Source organism: Eptesicus fuscus, chromosome 11, assembly GCF_027574615.1.
Source record: "Eptesicus fuscus isolate TK198812 chromosome 11, DD_ASM_mEF_20220401, whole genome shotgun sequence".
Lineage (NCBI taxonomy): Eukaryota > Metazoa > Chordata > Mammalia > Chiroptera > Vespertilionidae > Eptesicus > Eptesicus fuscus.
The window spans coordinates 13339411-13354920 of record NC_072483.1 but is presented as its reverse complement, the minus strand read 5'-3'; the positions used below and the strand labels follow the sequence as shown (position 1 = coordinate 13354920).

Here is a 15510-nt window from a genome sequence, read left to right as displayed (position 1 = left end):
GCCGCTCGCCGTGCCACTAACTTGCTACTTGGTGTTGTCTGTCTGGTCTCCAAGGCTCTGGACGCTTTGGGGTGTGGGGGCGGGGGGAGTGGGGAGTTAGAGGGTCTGCGGTAGCCGAAGGAGGGATCCTGCTAGGGGGAGCCTCCCCGGGGCCGCTCCTCTTCTCCTCCCTGCGCTCCCCTCCCCCCACCGCGTCTCTGCCTCTCTCCCTTCCGCCCATTCGGAGAGCGTTGGGCGCCTGTGACTTGCGATCCCTGCCAAGTGATGGTCCCCGAGTCTGAAGTGCCGGCGAGGAAGTGAGCGCCAACGCGGCGGCGGGCGATGACAGCCATGAAGCAGGAGCAGCAGCCCACCCCGGGGGCCAGGGCGAGCCAGGCGCAGCCGGCGGACCAGGTGAGTTGGTGGCGGCGGGCAGGCCCTCCTGGGAAGGGAGGCTCCAGTCCGCGCTCCTCCAGCCCCTCCTCCGCCGCTCGGCTCCCACGCCTCCCTCTCCCCACTCTCCCCACTCTCCCCCCGCCCGGTTCCTGGCTCCCTTTGCTCCTCCATGGACTCCGCAGGAAGTTAGAGCCTCTCCGTGCGCTCGGGCCGGGCGAGAGGATGCGCAAGGTGGAGAGCCGCGGGGAAGGGGGAAGAGAGGTAAAGGCTGGGGCTGGCCCGGGAGCTCCGGCGGGCAGGCCACCGCGGGCGGGAGAGGCGGCCCGGGCAAAAGGATGGGGGCGTCTCGGCTCCTGGTAATGCCCGCGGGAGGAACTGGTGCGCTCCTGGGGGTGTCCGCTTGCAGGGTTCGAGCCCGCCGAGCTGAGAGGAGCGCTGGCCAAAGGTACGGGAGGAGGCAGATGACCTTTCGGCAGGCAGAGTTTTTCCTTTCGTCTCTCTCTTTCTTTTGAGGAGACCGGGACGGGGGGCTAAGTGGGGGGAGAGGGGATGCCAGGTGTGCGTGGCTGTTGAGAGGAGCGAGCTGGGGAGCAAAACGACAAATATTGTGGGGAGCTGGGAGGATGTTGGCTTTCGTGATTTGGTGGGTCCAGATATGTTGTGTCTACAGAGATGTGGTGCCCAGTGCTGGCTGAGGGTTAATTCTGTCCCCTCAACATCTTTCCACACCGACCACCCCTTTTGTTGTTCCTGTCTTTAGGAATCTGTATCGTAACCCTAAGGTGGGTCTCCATTGCGTCTCTGGCCCTGGGTTGGGGTGACAGGGGAGTTGTTGTCGCTTTCCCCAAAGTTGTAGGGTCTGGAGCGCCAAGGTGCCCTGGGTAGGAGGAGGGAGGCAGTGATGCCTGGGCTCCAGGTCCTGCCACGTTTACATCAGTTAGAGACTGTGCGCTGAGAGGGCTACCCTGAGTTACTCAGGGGATAACCAGGAAGCTGGAGCGCTGAGGCGCTGGGGTACCAGAGAAGGGCCCTTGATCCCCAGTGCACGGTTGAAGAAATGTACCCTGTGCGTTTCTGGCAGAGACAGTCCCGGCTAATTGCTAGAAGCGGGGTGAAAGGGTGTGCAAGCTGCTAGGTGCCGGTAGAGGCTCTGCTCTTTGCATATCCTAAACACTGAGGGGAGCTGTGTAAATGGCCCAGGAGTGGCCTGGAGGCAGATGAGACCTTTAGGTCAGGCTTGTGGTCTCTCTCTTCTGCCCTTCCCTCCCCTACTCATGTCCCTCTCTCCACACAGGTGATGAGTATTACTCAATGCCTTAAAGCACACCCTCCTCCTCCCCCCCACCCGCCGCCCCCACCCCCCCCCCCAGTTTCCTGGGGTGAATGTTGCAGTCTTTACAAAGCAGTTGTTTTCTTAAACCGTCCTCTTTGCTCCCTTTTCTGAGATAAGTGTGAAAGTGTTTAAACACACGTCTTTCCCCTTATGTCACATTCCCCTGCTCCCTCCAGTACACACTAGGAGGTAGCAACTGGTTAACAGATTATAAAAATATTTCAGGAGAAGAGCAAGGATTTAGCATCCTCTTTCAGGCTGACAGCCCCTACATTTCATTAACACGCCACTGAGCCTCTCTATTGCTTTTGGAATGATGCTACCAATATGAACGATTAGTCAGGTGAGCGTCCCCACATGAAATCTTTGCTCACTAACCTGTGACACCAGCTGGTTACTCGAGGTGCTGCACACCGTTCCGTGGCGGTGGAGGTGGGAGGCAGAAGCTGAGCAGTGCACAGGGAATGTGTGAATAGCGGACAGGCTGTCTGTGCACAGCAAAGCCTTCGGTCAGGGCCAGTCTGCTGCTTCAAATTCATATGAAGAGATACATTCAAGCTTGAATCCATTTTTCTTGTTTAGCCTGCATTTTTGTTCATGGCCTTTCCAAATACTCAGGGAGTGGCCACTTACAGAACTCCTGTTTTAATTGAGTTTTTAAAGTGCCTTTCTGAGTATTTACCTGATTTTAAAATGTCAGTGGTCTGCCTAGTATGGTTGAGTTAAAATGAGAGAGAGATTAATTTTGCAACGGGAAGGGAAGTCTGACTAAAATATACCTGGCAATATTGGGGGTTTTCAAGGACTCCCAGAAAATACCTATATCTATTATATTCTTTCTCTAAAGCTTGACATATAGAGCGATGGCCAGATAATATGAACAATGGCTGTGAATGCTTAAGCTACTTGCTGTAAGATTACTACGTTTTTATTAACAGCATTAGTCATTGTGGTCTAATTTTGCAATTGTCACACAACTCCCATGTGGGACTTGATATAATACCTCCATATAGCCATGACTGATTATTCAGGCTTCTCTGATATTTCTGGGGGAAAAAAATTATTCACAAAATTTAAAGAACTGCAGCTTTATGAATTCCTACTTAATGGTTAAATAGGGGGCGTGGTCCAGCTAATCGCAGGCTGTGTATTGATTGTGAGTGATTCAAGCTTTTGAATGCTGCCAGGAAGGTTTTCATTTTATGGAACCTCAAAAGCACCTTGTCCTGAAGCCATTAGACACCTCTTTCCACTTACAGCGCGATAGAATGCCGTACTCCTTTCTGTGCGCGAAATGGTTATGACCACATAATTTGGTTGTTGTTATGGTGCTCCAGAGAGCTCTGCCTCCCTGTTCCATCCTGTCACTGTTCTCTGGCACAGGGTGCCAGGGCCACAGGCACCTCTTTCCTTGAGCAGCAGCAACAAGAAAAGCAGGGGCTCTCTGCTCCTGCTCCTATTCGGAATCCCTGGAAATGTTTTGTATCCTCTTAGTGCTATTTCCTTTCAAGTTTCATTGATTAAAGAAATGTTTACCATTACTTTTGTTTTCATAACACTCCACACTTATAAAGTGTCTAAAAATAAATGCTTTGATATGTTTAAATATACTAATTTCCACTTAACTTAATCAATATCCATCGAGGAGTTCAAAATCTTGAGTTGGTAGTTGTAACTTCCTATTTTTTAAAATCACTTTTGAAATGCTTGCCACGAGCAGAGTACTGTCCTCCCGGCTGGTGAGGTAACATTTACTGAATGTAGTTTCCAACTTGATCCTCAAAGCAACTTTTTGAAGTAGCTCCTATGTTAGGAATGAGAATAGAGGGCTAAAGAGACTAAGCATCTTGATCAAGCTTGTCTCCATAAGTGGTGGAGATGAGACTTAGTCCTAGTCTGTGACATTTAAGATAAAAGAAATTAAAAAATAAATTTATTTAAGTCTGAAGCCATACCATCTAAGTTTTACACAACCACAGTTTAACACATTTCTATTAGAAAAATAGCATTTGTGTGTACAGATTTGCCTTGAATGTAAAATGGATGAATAATTTGTTTTAAATCTTCAACAAATAAAAATAGCTCTCAAGTTTTTAAAGTTAACATTCCTCTTTTTATAGCCATAATAGAAAAAGAACAAGGCATGTCTTGGTAAGTGCATAGAAACTTGTTTTTTATAAATTTCTTTGCATCATTTTCTCTTGGTAACTGACTTTTTAGTTTTGTTGGATGAGTGCAATTTGTACTCAGATCTATTTTAGAATTTGCCCATGTTTCCAGCAGGTGGCACCCTTCTGCTGAATCCAGTGGGTAAAAATATTTCCTAAAATGTTCCTCCTTTCGGCTCCAAAAAGCCAAGCCAAACCAAAACAAAACCAGACATAAAACAAAAATAAATTAATAGACAAATAAAGAAAAACCACAACCCTACTTTGACAATATGACTAAAAAAGTGTATTTTTATAAGCAACTATTTATGCTGCAAAAAGTGTTAGTTATGCATTTTTCTTTAAATAACTAATTCTAATAGAAAACCAATCTCTTACAATTGAACATGTAGCAGCTCTTGATGATGTAATTCATAGATAAAATTGTAACTAAATATGTAATGTATAAAATGCTTTTGTAAACTATGTATTATACTTTTGACCTATAGGTAATATTAACCTAAAATGTTTCCATACAGAAATTAGGATTAAGTATTTTTACTTTAATTTTGGTCTAGCAAATCTGACTGACATTTCAAATGTATACTGAATGCAAACTTACAAAAACTATATTCTTCCATGTTTCCTTGATTAATATATAAATATGGTATAGTTTAGTCTATAAACTGTTGTTTTCAATACACAGAACCTAAAAAATAGCTTTTAGAAGTCATGCTGAAAAGCTTTATTTAACAGAAAATTTATTACTTTTCTTCTAAGCATTCAACATAAAAAAATATATATATATTACCTAATTATTGGGAGAGTTCTAGCTGAATAGGTTATAAAAGATAATGTAGGTTGTATGTAGGTGATATGTAGAAGTCTTTACAAACTAAGAGATACGCATTCTCTAATATCCCTTAATTTCATTATTATGTATGTGTGTGTGTGTGTATATATATATATGTATATATGTAAAATATATATTCATATATATGACATTTAATCCACTGAGTTTAGAACATACCACATAACATCCCTAGCTTATACGTTTCTAATCTCCATCTGTTAATTTCAGCGAGCAAATTACACACTTAAAGACTAAGTTATATAAAGACAAGTTAAAGAAAATTGTATCACTAAACATTAATGCTGAATTATCTTATGAAGTGCATTACATTGGAAACAGAACATTGATACCAAATTTCTCCCAGTCTGAGAAAAAATAAACCAATTTCAAAAGTTTGGTTTCTTGAATCATTTATGGTTATATAATGTTTTAAGCCTTTGTACTTATAGGCAAATTGTTAATTATTTACAGTGTAGCACACACAGCACTAGGATGCTGTAACTAGGACTCTGAACTTCTGGGCCATCAACCTGAAATTATTGTTCACTACTGTCTATGGGTTCTGCACTGGAACCACAGACTCAAGCTTATATCTCAGATCCACCAGTCATCACTGTGTTTTCTTGGGCAGGCTACCTCATTTTCTATACTTCATATGTGAATGGAGGGGACTGTAGAGCCTTTACATGCTTGTAAGGATTAAAAGAAATACTGTGGAAACGCTTTTGAATAATGCCTTTGTCATACCAAGTGCTCTCATTACATGCATAGTTTAGGAATAGGGAGAGAGAAAGCTTAGAGGATCATTGAGCCACCTACAGATGGTGTATTATTTTAACATTTTGTAGCAGCATTGCATTGTTCAATATACATGTTTGTATGCATATAAATATTATATTAATAATATATATCATTTGGTTTGGACATCAGACATGATTGGGCAGACATGCTGGCTTTAGAATAGTCTGTTACAGCCCTACTTCCAAATTCAGTGGACACTCACTTCTTTACTGCCCCGTGCTATAAGGTGCCAGGCTGAAAATAAACATTGGCTAATTCATACTAACAGGTGAATTAGTTGCTGCACATGTTGCATATTGTTTTCAGTGTAATGCATTTCCTAAGATAATTAGCTTGGAGAAAGATGATGTTTGCACAAGAGAGGTGTAATGTATAGAGTTATATCAGGAGGTCAGATTTCAGTGGCAGGAGAATATACAGAGCAAAGGAGCCCTCAGGACCCCTGGGTGGCTGTGCCTACTCTCATTGGAGGTGGGAATGAGTGATCTAGTGTTGGGCTCGGCAAAATTCAAGAGACCATTTTCACATAACATTTCCTTTTCTACAGCTACTCCTATTCGATATTTAGATCCACACATCATTTCTTTTTAATTTTTTTAATTTAATGTTATTGTTGACTCTATTACAAATGTCTCCCACCCCTTTGCCCACTTCCACCCAGCCTTCACCCACCCTTCCCTCTGGCCATCTCCACACTGTTGTCTGTGCCTATGGGTTATGCATATATGTTCTTGGCTAATCTCTTCACCTTCTGTCATTCAGTTTCCCCCAAACCCCTGCTCTCTGACAGTTGTTGGTCTGTTCCATGTCTCCATGTCTCCAGTTCTATTTTGTTCATCACTTAATTTGTTCATTAGATTCCACATATACATGAGATTATATGGTGTGTTTTTTTTCTCTGACTGGCTTATTTCATTTAGCATAATAACCTTCAGGTCCATCCGTACTGTCAAGAAAGATGAGTTCCTGCCGCATAATATTCCATTGTGCAAATGTATCACAGCTTTTTTATCCACTCATTTATTGATAGGCACTTGGGCCATTTCCAGATCTAGGCTATTGTAAATAGCACTGCTAAGAACACAGGGGTGCATATATGTTTTTCTGGTTGGTGTTTCAGAATTCTTAGAATATATTTCAAGAAGTGAGATTGCCGAGTAAAAATGCAGTTCTATTTTTTATTTTTTATTTTTGAGGAGACTCAATACTGTTTTCCATAGTGGCTGACCAATCTGCATTGCCATCAACAGTGCACGGAGGTTCCCTTTTCTCCACATCCTCACCAGCACTTGTTGTTTGTTGGTTTATTGGTAGCCATTCTAACACGTGTGAGGTCATACCTTATTTTTGTTTTAATTTGCCTCTCTCTAATGATGAGTGACATTGAACATTTTTTTTTCAAATGTGTATTGGCCATCCATATGTCCTCTTTGGAGAAGTATCTATTCAGTCCCTTTGCCCATTTTTAATTGGATTTTTTATCTTCCTAGTATTGAGTTGTCTAAGTTTTTTATATATTTTGGAAATTAACCTCTAATCAGATCTGTCATAGGCAAATATATTCTCTCATACAGTGGATTTCCTATTCATTTTGTTGATTTTTTCTCTTGCTTTGCAGATGCTTTTTAGTTTGATGTGGTCCCTTTGTTAATTTTTCATTTGTTTCCCTTGCCCTCGGAGATATGTGGGTGAAAATTGTGCTCCAAGAGATGTCTGAGATTTTGCTGCCTATGTTTTCTTCTAGGATTTTCATGGCTTCAAGACTTACATTAGACTTTTATGCATTCTGAGTTTATTCTTGTATATGGTGTTAGTTGTTGATCTAGTTTCATTTTTTTTTTTTTTTGCATGTATCTGCCCAATTTTCCCAACACCATTTATTGAAGATACTGCCTTTACCCCATTTTATGTTTTGCCTCCTTGGTTAAATATTAATTGATTTATTTATTTCTGGGCTTTCTATTCTGTTCCATTGGTATATATGCTTGTTTTTGTGCCAATATCAAACTATTTTGAATGCTAGGGACTTGTAGTATAAGTTGATGTCAGGTAGTGTGATACCTCAAACTTTGTTCCCCTTTCTCAAGATGGGTTTTTTTAAAATTTTTATTTCATCTAAATTTGTGGAACATTTGTTCTAGACCTGTGTGATATGCCATTGGTATTTTAATAGTTTTTATTTCTATTCATAACCTGAGGATATGTTTTATTGCTTTCAGCAAGAGAAAGAAAGAGAGGAGAGAGAGAGAAAAAAATCATTGATTGGTTGCCTCCCATAGGCTCCCTCATAGGGGACCAAACCCTCAATTGAGGTAAGTGCCCTGACTGCGAATCAAACTCACAACCTTTTGGTATATGGAAGATGCTCCAACCAACTGAGCCACCTGGCCAGGGCTTAATAGATATTTTAATAGAAATTACATTGAATCTGTAGATTGCTTTGGGTTTTATGAACATTTTAATGATGTTAATTTTTCCTCTCCAAGATCATGTTATATACTTTCACTTATTTGTATCTTCCTCAGTTTCTTTCTTCAGTATCATAACTTTATGAAAACAGGTCTTTTACCTCCCTGGTTAATTTTTTTCTAGGTACTATATATATATATATTTTTTCTAGGTACCATATATATATATTTTTTCTAGGTACCATATATATATGGTACCTAGAAAATATATATATATTTTGTCAATGATAAGTGGGATAGTTTTCTTACTAGTTTCTCATACTGATAGATCATTATAAGTGTATAAACATGCCACCAATTTATGAATATTACTTTTGTATTCTGCTACTTTGCCAGATTCATTAATTAGACCTAGTATTTTTTTGGTGGATTCTTTAGGGTTTTCTATGTACAATATCATGTCATCTGTGATTAATTACAATTTTATTTATATTTTTTTCCAATTTAAAAAATATAAATAAAATTGTAATTAATCACAGATGACATGATATTTCTTCTTCTCTTATTTTTTCTTCTATGATCACTGTGGCTAGGATTTCTAGTACTATGTTGAATAAGAGTGGTGAAAGCAGACATTCCTATCTTATTCTTTATTTTAAGGGAAATGCTTTTACTTTTTGCTCATTGACCATGATGTTTTTACTCATTGACTATAAGTTTGTCATATATGGTATTTAATATGCTGAGGTATGATACCTCTATTCCCACTTTGCTAAGAGTTTTTATCAAAAATGTGTGTTGGATTTTGTCAAATATTTTTTTCTGCATCTTGTGATATGATCATGTGATTTGTATCTTTCATTTTCTTATGTGATATGTCACATTTATTGATATGTTTTGAGCAAGCCTTGCATTTCTAGATTAAATCCCATTTGATCATGGTGTGTGATCTTTTTAATGTATTGCTGAATTCCATTTGCTAATTTTTTTGAGGATTTTACCATCTATTAATATGTTCACCAGGGATATTGGCCTATACTTATTTTTCTTTGTAATGTCTTTATTTGTTTTTAGAATTAGGATAATGCTGGCCTTGTAAAAACATCTTGGAAGCATTCTCTCTTCTTGACTTTCCTGAAATACTTTGAGGATGATAGGTGTTAGTTCTTTTTTGACTTTTTGGTACAATTACCTGTGAAGCCATCTGCTCTAGGACTTTTGTTTGCTGCGAGTTTTATTATTATTATTATTATTATTATTATTACTGCTTCAATTTCATTAGTTGTAATCAGTCTATTCAGTTTTTCTAATTCTTCCTGATTGAGTTTTGGGTGATACTATGTTTCTATTAATTTGCCCATTTTGCCCAGATTGTTCAATTTGTTGACATGCAGTTGTTCATAGTATTTTCTTAAAATCCTTGTATTTCTGCAATATCAGTTGTTACTTCTCTTCTTTCATTTCTGATTTTACTTATTTGGGTCCTCTATTTTCTTGGTGTGTCTGATTAACAGTACATTGATGTTTTTTATCTTTTCAAAGAACTTGCTATTGGTTTCATTGATCTTTTTATTAATTTATTTATTTTAGTCTCGGTGTCATTTATTTTTCCTCTGATTTTTATTATTTCCTTCTTTGTACTTACTCTGGGCTTTGTTTGTTGTTCTGTTCTAGTTCTTTTAAGTACAGAGTTAGATTTAAGTATAGAGATTTGTCTTACTTCTTGAGTTAGGCCTGAAATGCTATGAATTTCCCTCTCAGGATTGCTTTTGCAATGTCCCATAGATTTTGGGTTGTTGTGTGTTCATTTTCCTTTATTTCCAGGTAATGTTTTATTTCTTCCTTCATTGCATTGGTTACCCTTTCGTTGTTTTATAATATGCTATTTAGCCTCTTCTCCATGTGTTTGAAATCAACAAAAATATATATTTTTAAAGCAAATGAGCCCTAACTGGTTTGGATCAGTGGATAGAGCATCGGCCTGTGGACTGAAGGGTCCCAGGTTTGATTCCAGTCAAGGGCATGTACCTTGGTTGCGGGCACATCCCCAGTGGGGAGTGTGCAGGAGGCAACTGATCAATGTTTCTCTCTCATCGATGTTTCTAACTCTCTATCCCTCTTCCTTCCTCTCTGCAAAAAATCAATAAAATATATTCTTAAAAAAGCAAATGAAACTCAAAAACATTCAAAAGAGAGGAAAGAAGGGGGAAAGAGAAATAAAAACATCAATGATGGGAAAGAATCATTGATGGGCTTCCTATTTTGCTACTTCTCTTTAAGTTTGAGATTTTTCAAAATAAAAAGGGAAAGAAAAGTCCAAAAATCAGATAAAGCTGATTTATATTTTTAGGAGTAGTTTCATTATACGGGTGATAAATGTATGAGTTTTCTTTATAATTATTTCTTATACTATATGTATATATTTTTATTTAGTTTTCTGTATGTATATTTTACAAAAGTAAAAAGGTTGAAATGCGATTATGTATATAAAAATACTTTTGAAAACTGCTACATACTTGTTAAAGATTATTATAAAAAAATAACCTTTTTGCTTTATAAAGCAACCAAATGTTAAATAAGGGGGCTTTTGTTTTATGGGTCATTTACTTGAGGTAAATTTATCAAAAGGTACATACTAAGGACCAATTTTTGAGGCTAGCAATAATGTCATCTGATTGTTTTCATGAGATAGTTCTTACAAAAGCATCAATTCTGAATCTTGTTTACTTTGATATTTGGTAGAATGTTCTTCTAAATAATTCCATTGAACAGCATTATGATACCCCAATGCTCATTTTGGCAGATATGCTCTCATATATTACTTAAAAATATTGTAAGAAAACTTTGCATAAGGTTTAGATGTCATACATTATTTATATTGTCCATGTATAAACATTGTCATTTTCTATAGGTTATTCCAAAATCTTTATTAGGACTTCACAGTATATTTTTGTAAAACCCTCAATGTCAAAAATTGTTCAGAATTTCCTGTTTTCACTTGACTTTTAATATTTTAAAAGTTTTAAAATGTTTTTATTGATTTCAGAGAGAGAGAGGAAGGAAGAGGGAGAGAGAGAGAAAGTCAATATGAGATAAACATTAATCATCTGCCTCTTATATGCCCCTTATTGGGTATCTAGCCAGCAACCCAGGCATGTGCCCTGATCCGTAATTGAACCAGCAACCTCCTGGTGCATGGGACGATGCTCAACCAACTGAACCACACTGACCAGACTAATACCTAATCTATTTGATTGTCATCTTCTCCTGAGTATCTAAATCAATATCAAAATCTAAATTATCATTCTCTTCTTCATTTCTACCGCAGCTTCTTCTACAGTTGGAATGTGGATTGTTTTCAATGTTTTCTGTCTCTTCTGGTTATTTATTAGAGTAACAATATCTTCTTTCCACATTTTGTGCAAACTTCAAGTTCACAGGCAAATGATCTATATCTTTGGTAAACATTTAGCTCGTTTTTTAGGCTTTGACAATGGTTTGCATTTGCTGTATTTTACACACCATTCAAATACTGCTTTACAGTACTAATATATTCCAGCATGAAGTTTTGTATTAATTTTCTTGGTCTGAACACTCTTATCACACTTGTCATTTTTGAATCTAAACATATTTTGATGTCTCTTGAGTCCTGGGTTAGGCCGCATTCCCTCTCTGATAGCTCATTGCCAAAATCAAAATCACCAAGTACTGGGGCAAGGAAGATGCAAGAAGCCAGAAACTATCTCAATGAGAAGATGCCTCTGTCACTGATCCAGAAGGAACTTATCTAGCTTTCTGGGTCACGTTTTCTTATCCAGTCAGGTACCCTATATCTTTTGATTGGGGCATTTAGTCTATTTACAGTTAAGGTTATTATCCCCTCTAATAATAGACAAGTATGCAAATTGACCTCCGACACATCCACAAGCCACACCCACCATCCAATCAGAGCGAGTATGCAAATTAACCCAAACCAAGATGGCTACAGCCACAGAGAGCAAGGTTTCCTAGGTAACAGAGGAAGCCAAGCTTTTCGCCTGCCCTAGCCAGGCCTAAGCCTCCACTCAAGCTACAAAGTTTCAATTATAGAAGGTAAATAAATTCAAACAAATGGCGGCAGAATGGAGCTTGAGAGAGCAGGCCAGGGTTGCCGCCAGGCAACAGGGGAAGCAAAGCTTTCCACACACCCAGGCCGGGCCCACCCGCTTAAGGAAACAAAATTTCAATTATAACCCCAACACAAATGGCTCCCGGCGGGCCTTGGAGGGAGCCCCAGGCTTGGCTCCGCTCCAGGCTACAAAGTTTCAGTTGTAGAAGGAAAATAAATTCCAGATACCAGGACCTCCGCTTGGGTTGCCAGGGGGCATGGCCGGCCTGCAAACCACCACAGGCCCCTCACTCAGGCCGCCCCACACCCCAAGTGAACCCCCACCTGATCCGGGACACCCTTCAGGGCAAACCAGCTGTCCCCCACCCCTGTACCAGGCCTCTATCCTATCTAATAAAAGAGTACTATGCAGATTGCTCATCACTGCAACACACAATATAGCTGCCTCCATGTGGTCAAAGATCCTGCCCCCATCTGGACACAAGCTGGCCACCACAAGATGGCCAGCAGGGGAGGGCAGTTGAGAGGGACCAGGCCTGCAAGGGAGGGCAGTTGGAGGTGATCAATCCTGCAGGAGAGGGCAGTTAGGGGTGACCAGGCCGGCAGAGGAGGGAAGTTGGGGGCAAACAGGCTGGCAGCGGAGTGGTTAGGGGGTGATCAGGCTGGCAGGCAGAAGCAGTTAGGGGCAATCAGGAAGGCAGGCAGGCAAGCAGTTGGGAGCCAGCAGTCCTGGATTGTGAGAGGGATGTCCCATATTGGAGAGGGTACAGGCTGGGCTGAGGGACAACCCCCTCCGTGCACGAATTTCATGCACTGGGCCTCTTATTGATAGATATTTATTGCCATTCTTTTCATTTATACCTATATTTCTCTATATATTTCTTCTTCTTAAAGTGGTGCCTTTAACATTTCTTGCAACACAGGTTTGGTGGTAATGAACTCTTTTAGTTTTCTTTGTCTGGGATGGTCTTTATTTTGCCTTCAATTTTAAATAATATCCTTACTAAATAGAGTAGTCTTGTTTGCAGGCCCTTGCTTTTCATTACCTTGAATACTTCTTGCCAACCCCTTTTGGTCTGGAGTGTTTCTGTTGAGCAATCAGCTTTACAGAAACTCCCTTGCAGATAACTAAGTATCTTTCTCTCTGCCTTTAAGATTCTCCTATGTCTTTAACTTTTACAATTTAAATTATGATATGTCTTAGTGTGGGGCTCTTTGGGTTCATCTTGGTTAGGACTCTGTGCTTTCTGGACTTTTTAAAATCTATTTTCTTCACCAGGATTGGGAAGTTTTCTGCCAGTATTACTCCAAACAGGTTCTCTATTCCTTGCTCACTCTCTTCTCCTTCTGGTACCTCAATAGTATGGATGTTGTTATGTTTCATATTGTTGCAAAATTCCTTTAAATATCCTCGTTCTTTGTAATTTTTCTTTCTTTTTTGCTGCTTTGATGAGTATTTTTTTTTCTACCTTGTCTTCCAAATCACTGATTAGATCCTCTGCTTCATCCAACCTGCTTTTTATTCCTTTCAGTGTATTCTTGATGTCAGATATGGTATTACTCATTTCAAACTGGTTCTTTTTCATGGTTTCTATGTCCTTCTTCATGCTGTTGTCTTTCTCACTGAGTCCCTAGAGCATCCTTATAATCCTTACTTTTAATTCTAGATCTCATAAATTGCTTTCCTCCATTAATTTAGCTCTCTTTCCGGTGATTCTTTCTGTTCTTTCATTTGGAGCTTATTTCTTCATTTTTAAAAAAAATATATTTTATTGATTTTTACAGACAGGAAGGGAGAGGGATAGAAAGTTAGAAACATTGATGAGAGAGAAACATCGATCAGCTGCCTCCTGCACACTCCCCACTGGGGATGTGCCCGCAACCAAGGTACATGCTCTTGACTGGAATCGAACCTGGGACCCTTCAGTCCAGAGGCCAACACTCTATCCACTGAGCCAAACCAGCTAGAGCAGGGCTTATTTCTTTATCTTCCGATTTTGCCTGTCTCTTGGTATCTGTTTCATAGATAGAACTGCTATGACTTCCAGTCTTTGTAGGGTAGTCTTATGTTGTAGGTGTCCTGTGGGACCCAGTGGTGCAGTCTCCTTGATCTCCTGAGATGGGTGCTGTAGGAATGTCCCTTATGTGGATTATGTGAGCCCTCCTATTGTAATTGGGTCTTGATTGTTATTGGCCCATATTTGGGTGGTATCGACCCTCAGGCTGGCTGACTGTGAGGCTCAACCCAGACCACAGCATGGAGGCTGCTGTGCAGGTGCAATCTTGAGGTGTCTTGTTGGTTTCAGTGGCATAATCTTCCAGATCACCCAAGCTTTGTGCTCCAGGAATGTCTGTTGTGGTGTATGTGCACCCCCTGTTGTAGTTGCGTCTTGAATGCTGTTGGTTCTTTTGTGGGTGGAGTTAACCCTTCAGGCTGGGTAGCTATAAGGGTAAACCTCGATCACAGTGTGTGTGACACTATGCAGGGGCTGCCCCCACGTCTGAGTTGTTCCAGCAGGGCCTGGTACCTGCCGGAATCCCCTTTTGTGTGTGTCACTTATGTGGCTAGTTGGGTCAAGGTCTCATGTGGTCTGAAGCCCACCACTGGTTGTGTTGGTTCTGAGTTGACTTGGGTGTGCTTCAGGTACAGGTTGCTGTCAGACATTGTGTGTAACTGGGCTTGGGCTACCTCTCTGGATCAGCCACAATGTTCATTGTTTCTGTCTGCATCTACAGTATCTGGGTCTGCATGGGAGTGGCCAATCTGTGAGGAAGGGTTGGCTTCCTAGAGCTCTGAGTTAGGGGGAGATCAGTAAAAGCCCCAGGCTCCCTGATGTCAGCATCCATCTGTCAGCTACTCTGCCCCACCTTGAGTTTGCCTGGACTTCCTCCAGATTCTTTTGAAGAAAGACTGTAGAGTGAACCCAAGCCAGCTGCACCCCACTGACCCTTCCACAGGGCTCAAGCTTATTAGGTCAGGACAATCAGTTTAGGAAGATGGGGCTAGTGGGTCCCAAAATGGGGGCAGTGTGATCCTGCACTCAATGGGGAGAATGTGGCCTCTATTCCAAAGCCATACCTTTCAGTCTCTGCCAGTGTCCCATTCTAGCTCCCCAAGGATAAACACACCGCAGGTTCAGGTTGGGTGCATTCAGCTGCCCCATTGCAGGAGCAAGCTCTGCAGGATAGGAAGAGGTCACCAGCTGGGCTGTGGGAGTGGAATGAGCTGCACTCCTCCTCTTAGCTCTGTAGCTATACCTGCTCTAGCCCTGGACTGGAGCCTCTGAGGTAGATGTACTCTGTATGTCCCAGCTCTGCGTGGAGCTTCCTCCTCTTTGTGAAACAGCCCAGCAGAACGGAGCCAGCAGCAGGGCTTGTGAAAACTGCTCAAGGAAGTCTTTTGCTGGTGATGGCACTGGCCCACTTAAGAGGAGCAAGTTGCATGCCTTCTCCCCCTAGCTCCACAACTGCACTGTCAGAGACCC

The 15510-nt window shown here is 40.8% G+C and overlaps 1 protein-coding gene and 1 pseudogene across 1 annotated transcript in view; one reads left to right on the top strand and one right to left on the bottom strand.

Annotated features, from left to right (window-relative positions):
- The first annotated feature begins 321 nt into the window (after positions 1-321).
- Positions 322-15510, top strand: part of DPP10 (dipeptidyl peptidase like 10) — a 666829-nt gene continuing 651640 nt past the window's right edge. Inside the window, exon 1 of the mRNA XM_054723381.1 lies at positions 322-393. Coding sequence (XP_054579356.1) covers positions 322-393 — 72 coding nt within the window. The remainder of the gene's footprint in view (positions 394-15510) is intronic.
- On the bottom strand, positions 11159-11601 carry LOC114232159 (uncharacterized protein C9orf85 homolog; annotated as a pseudogene).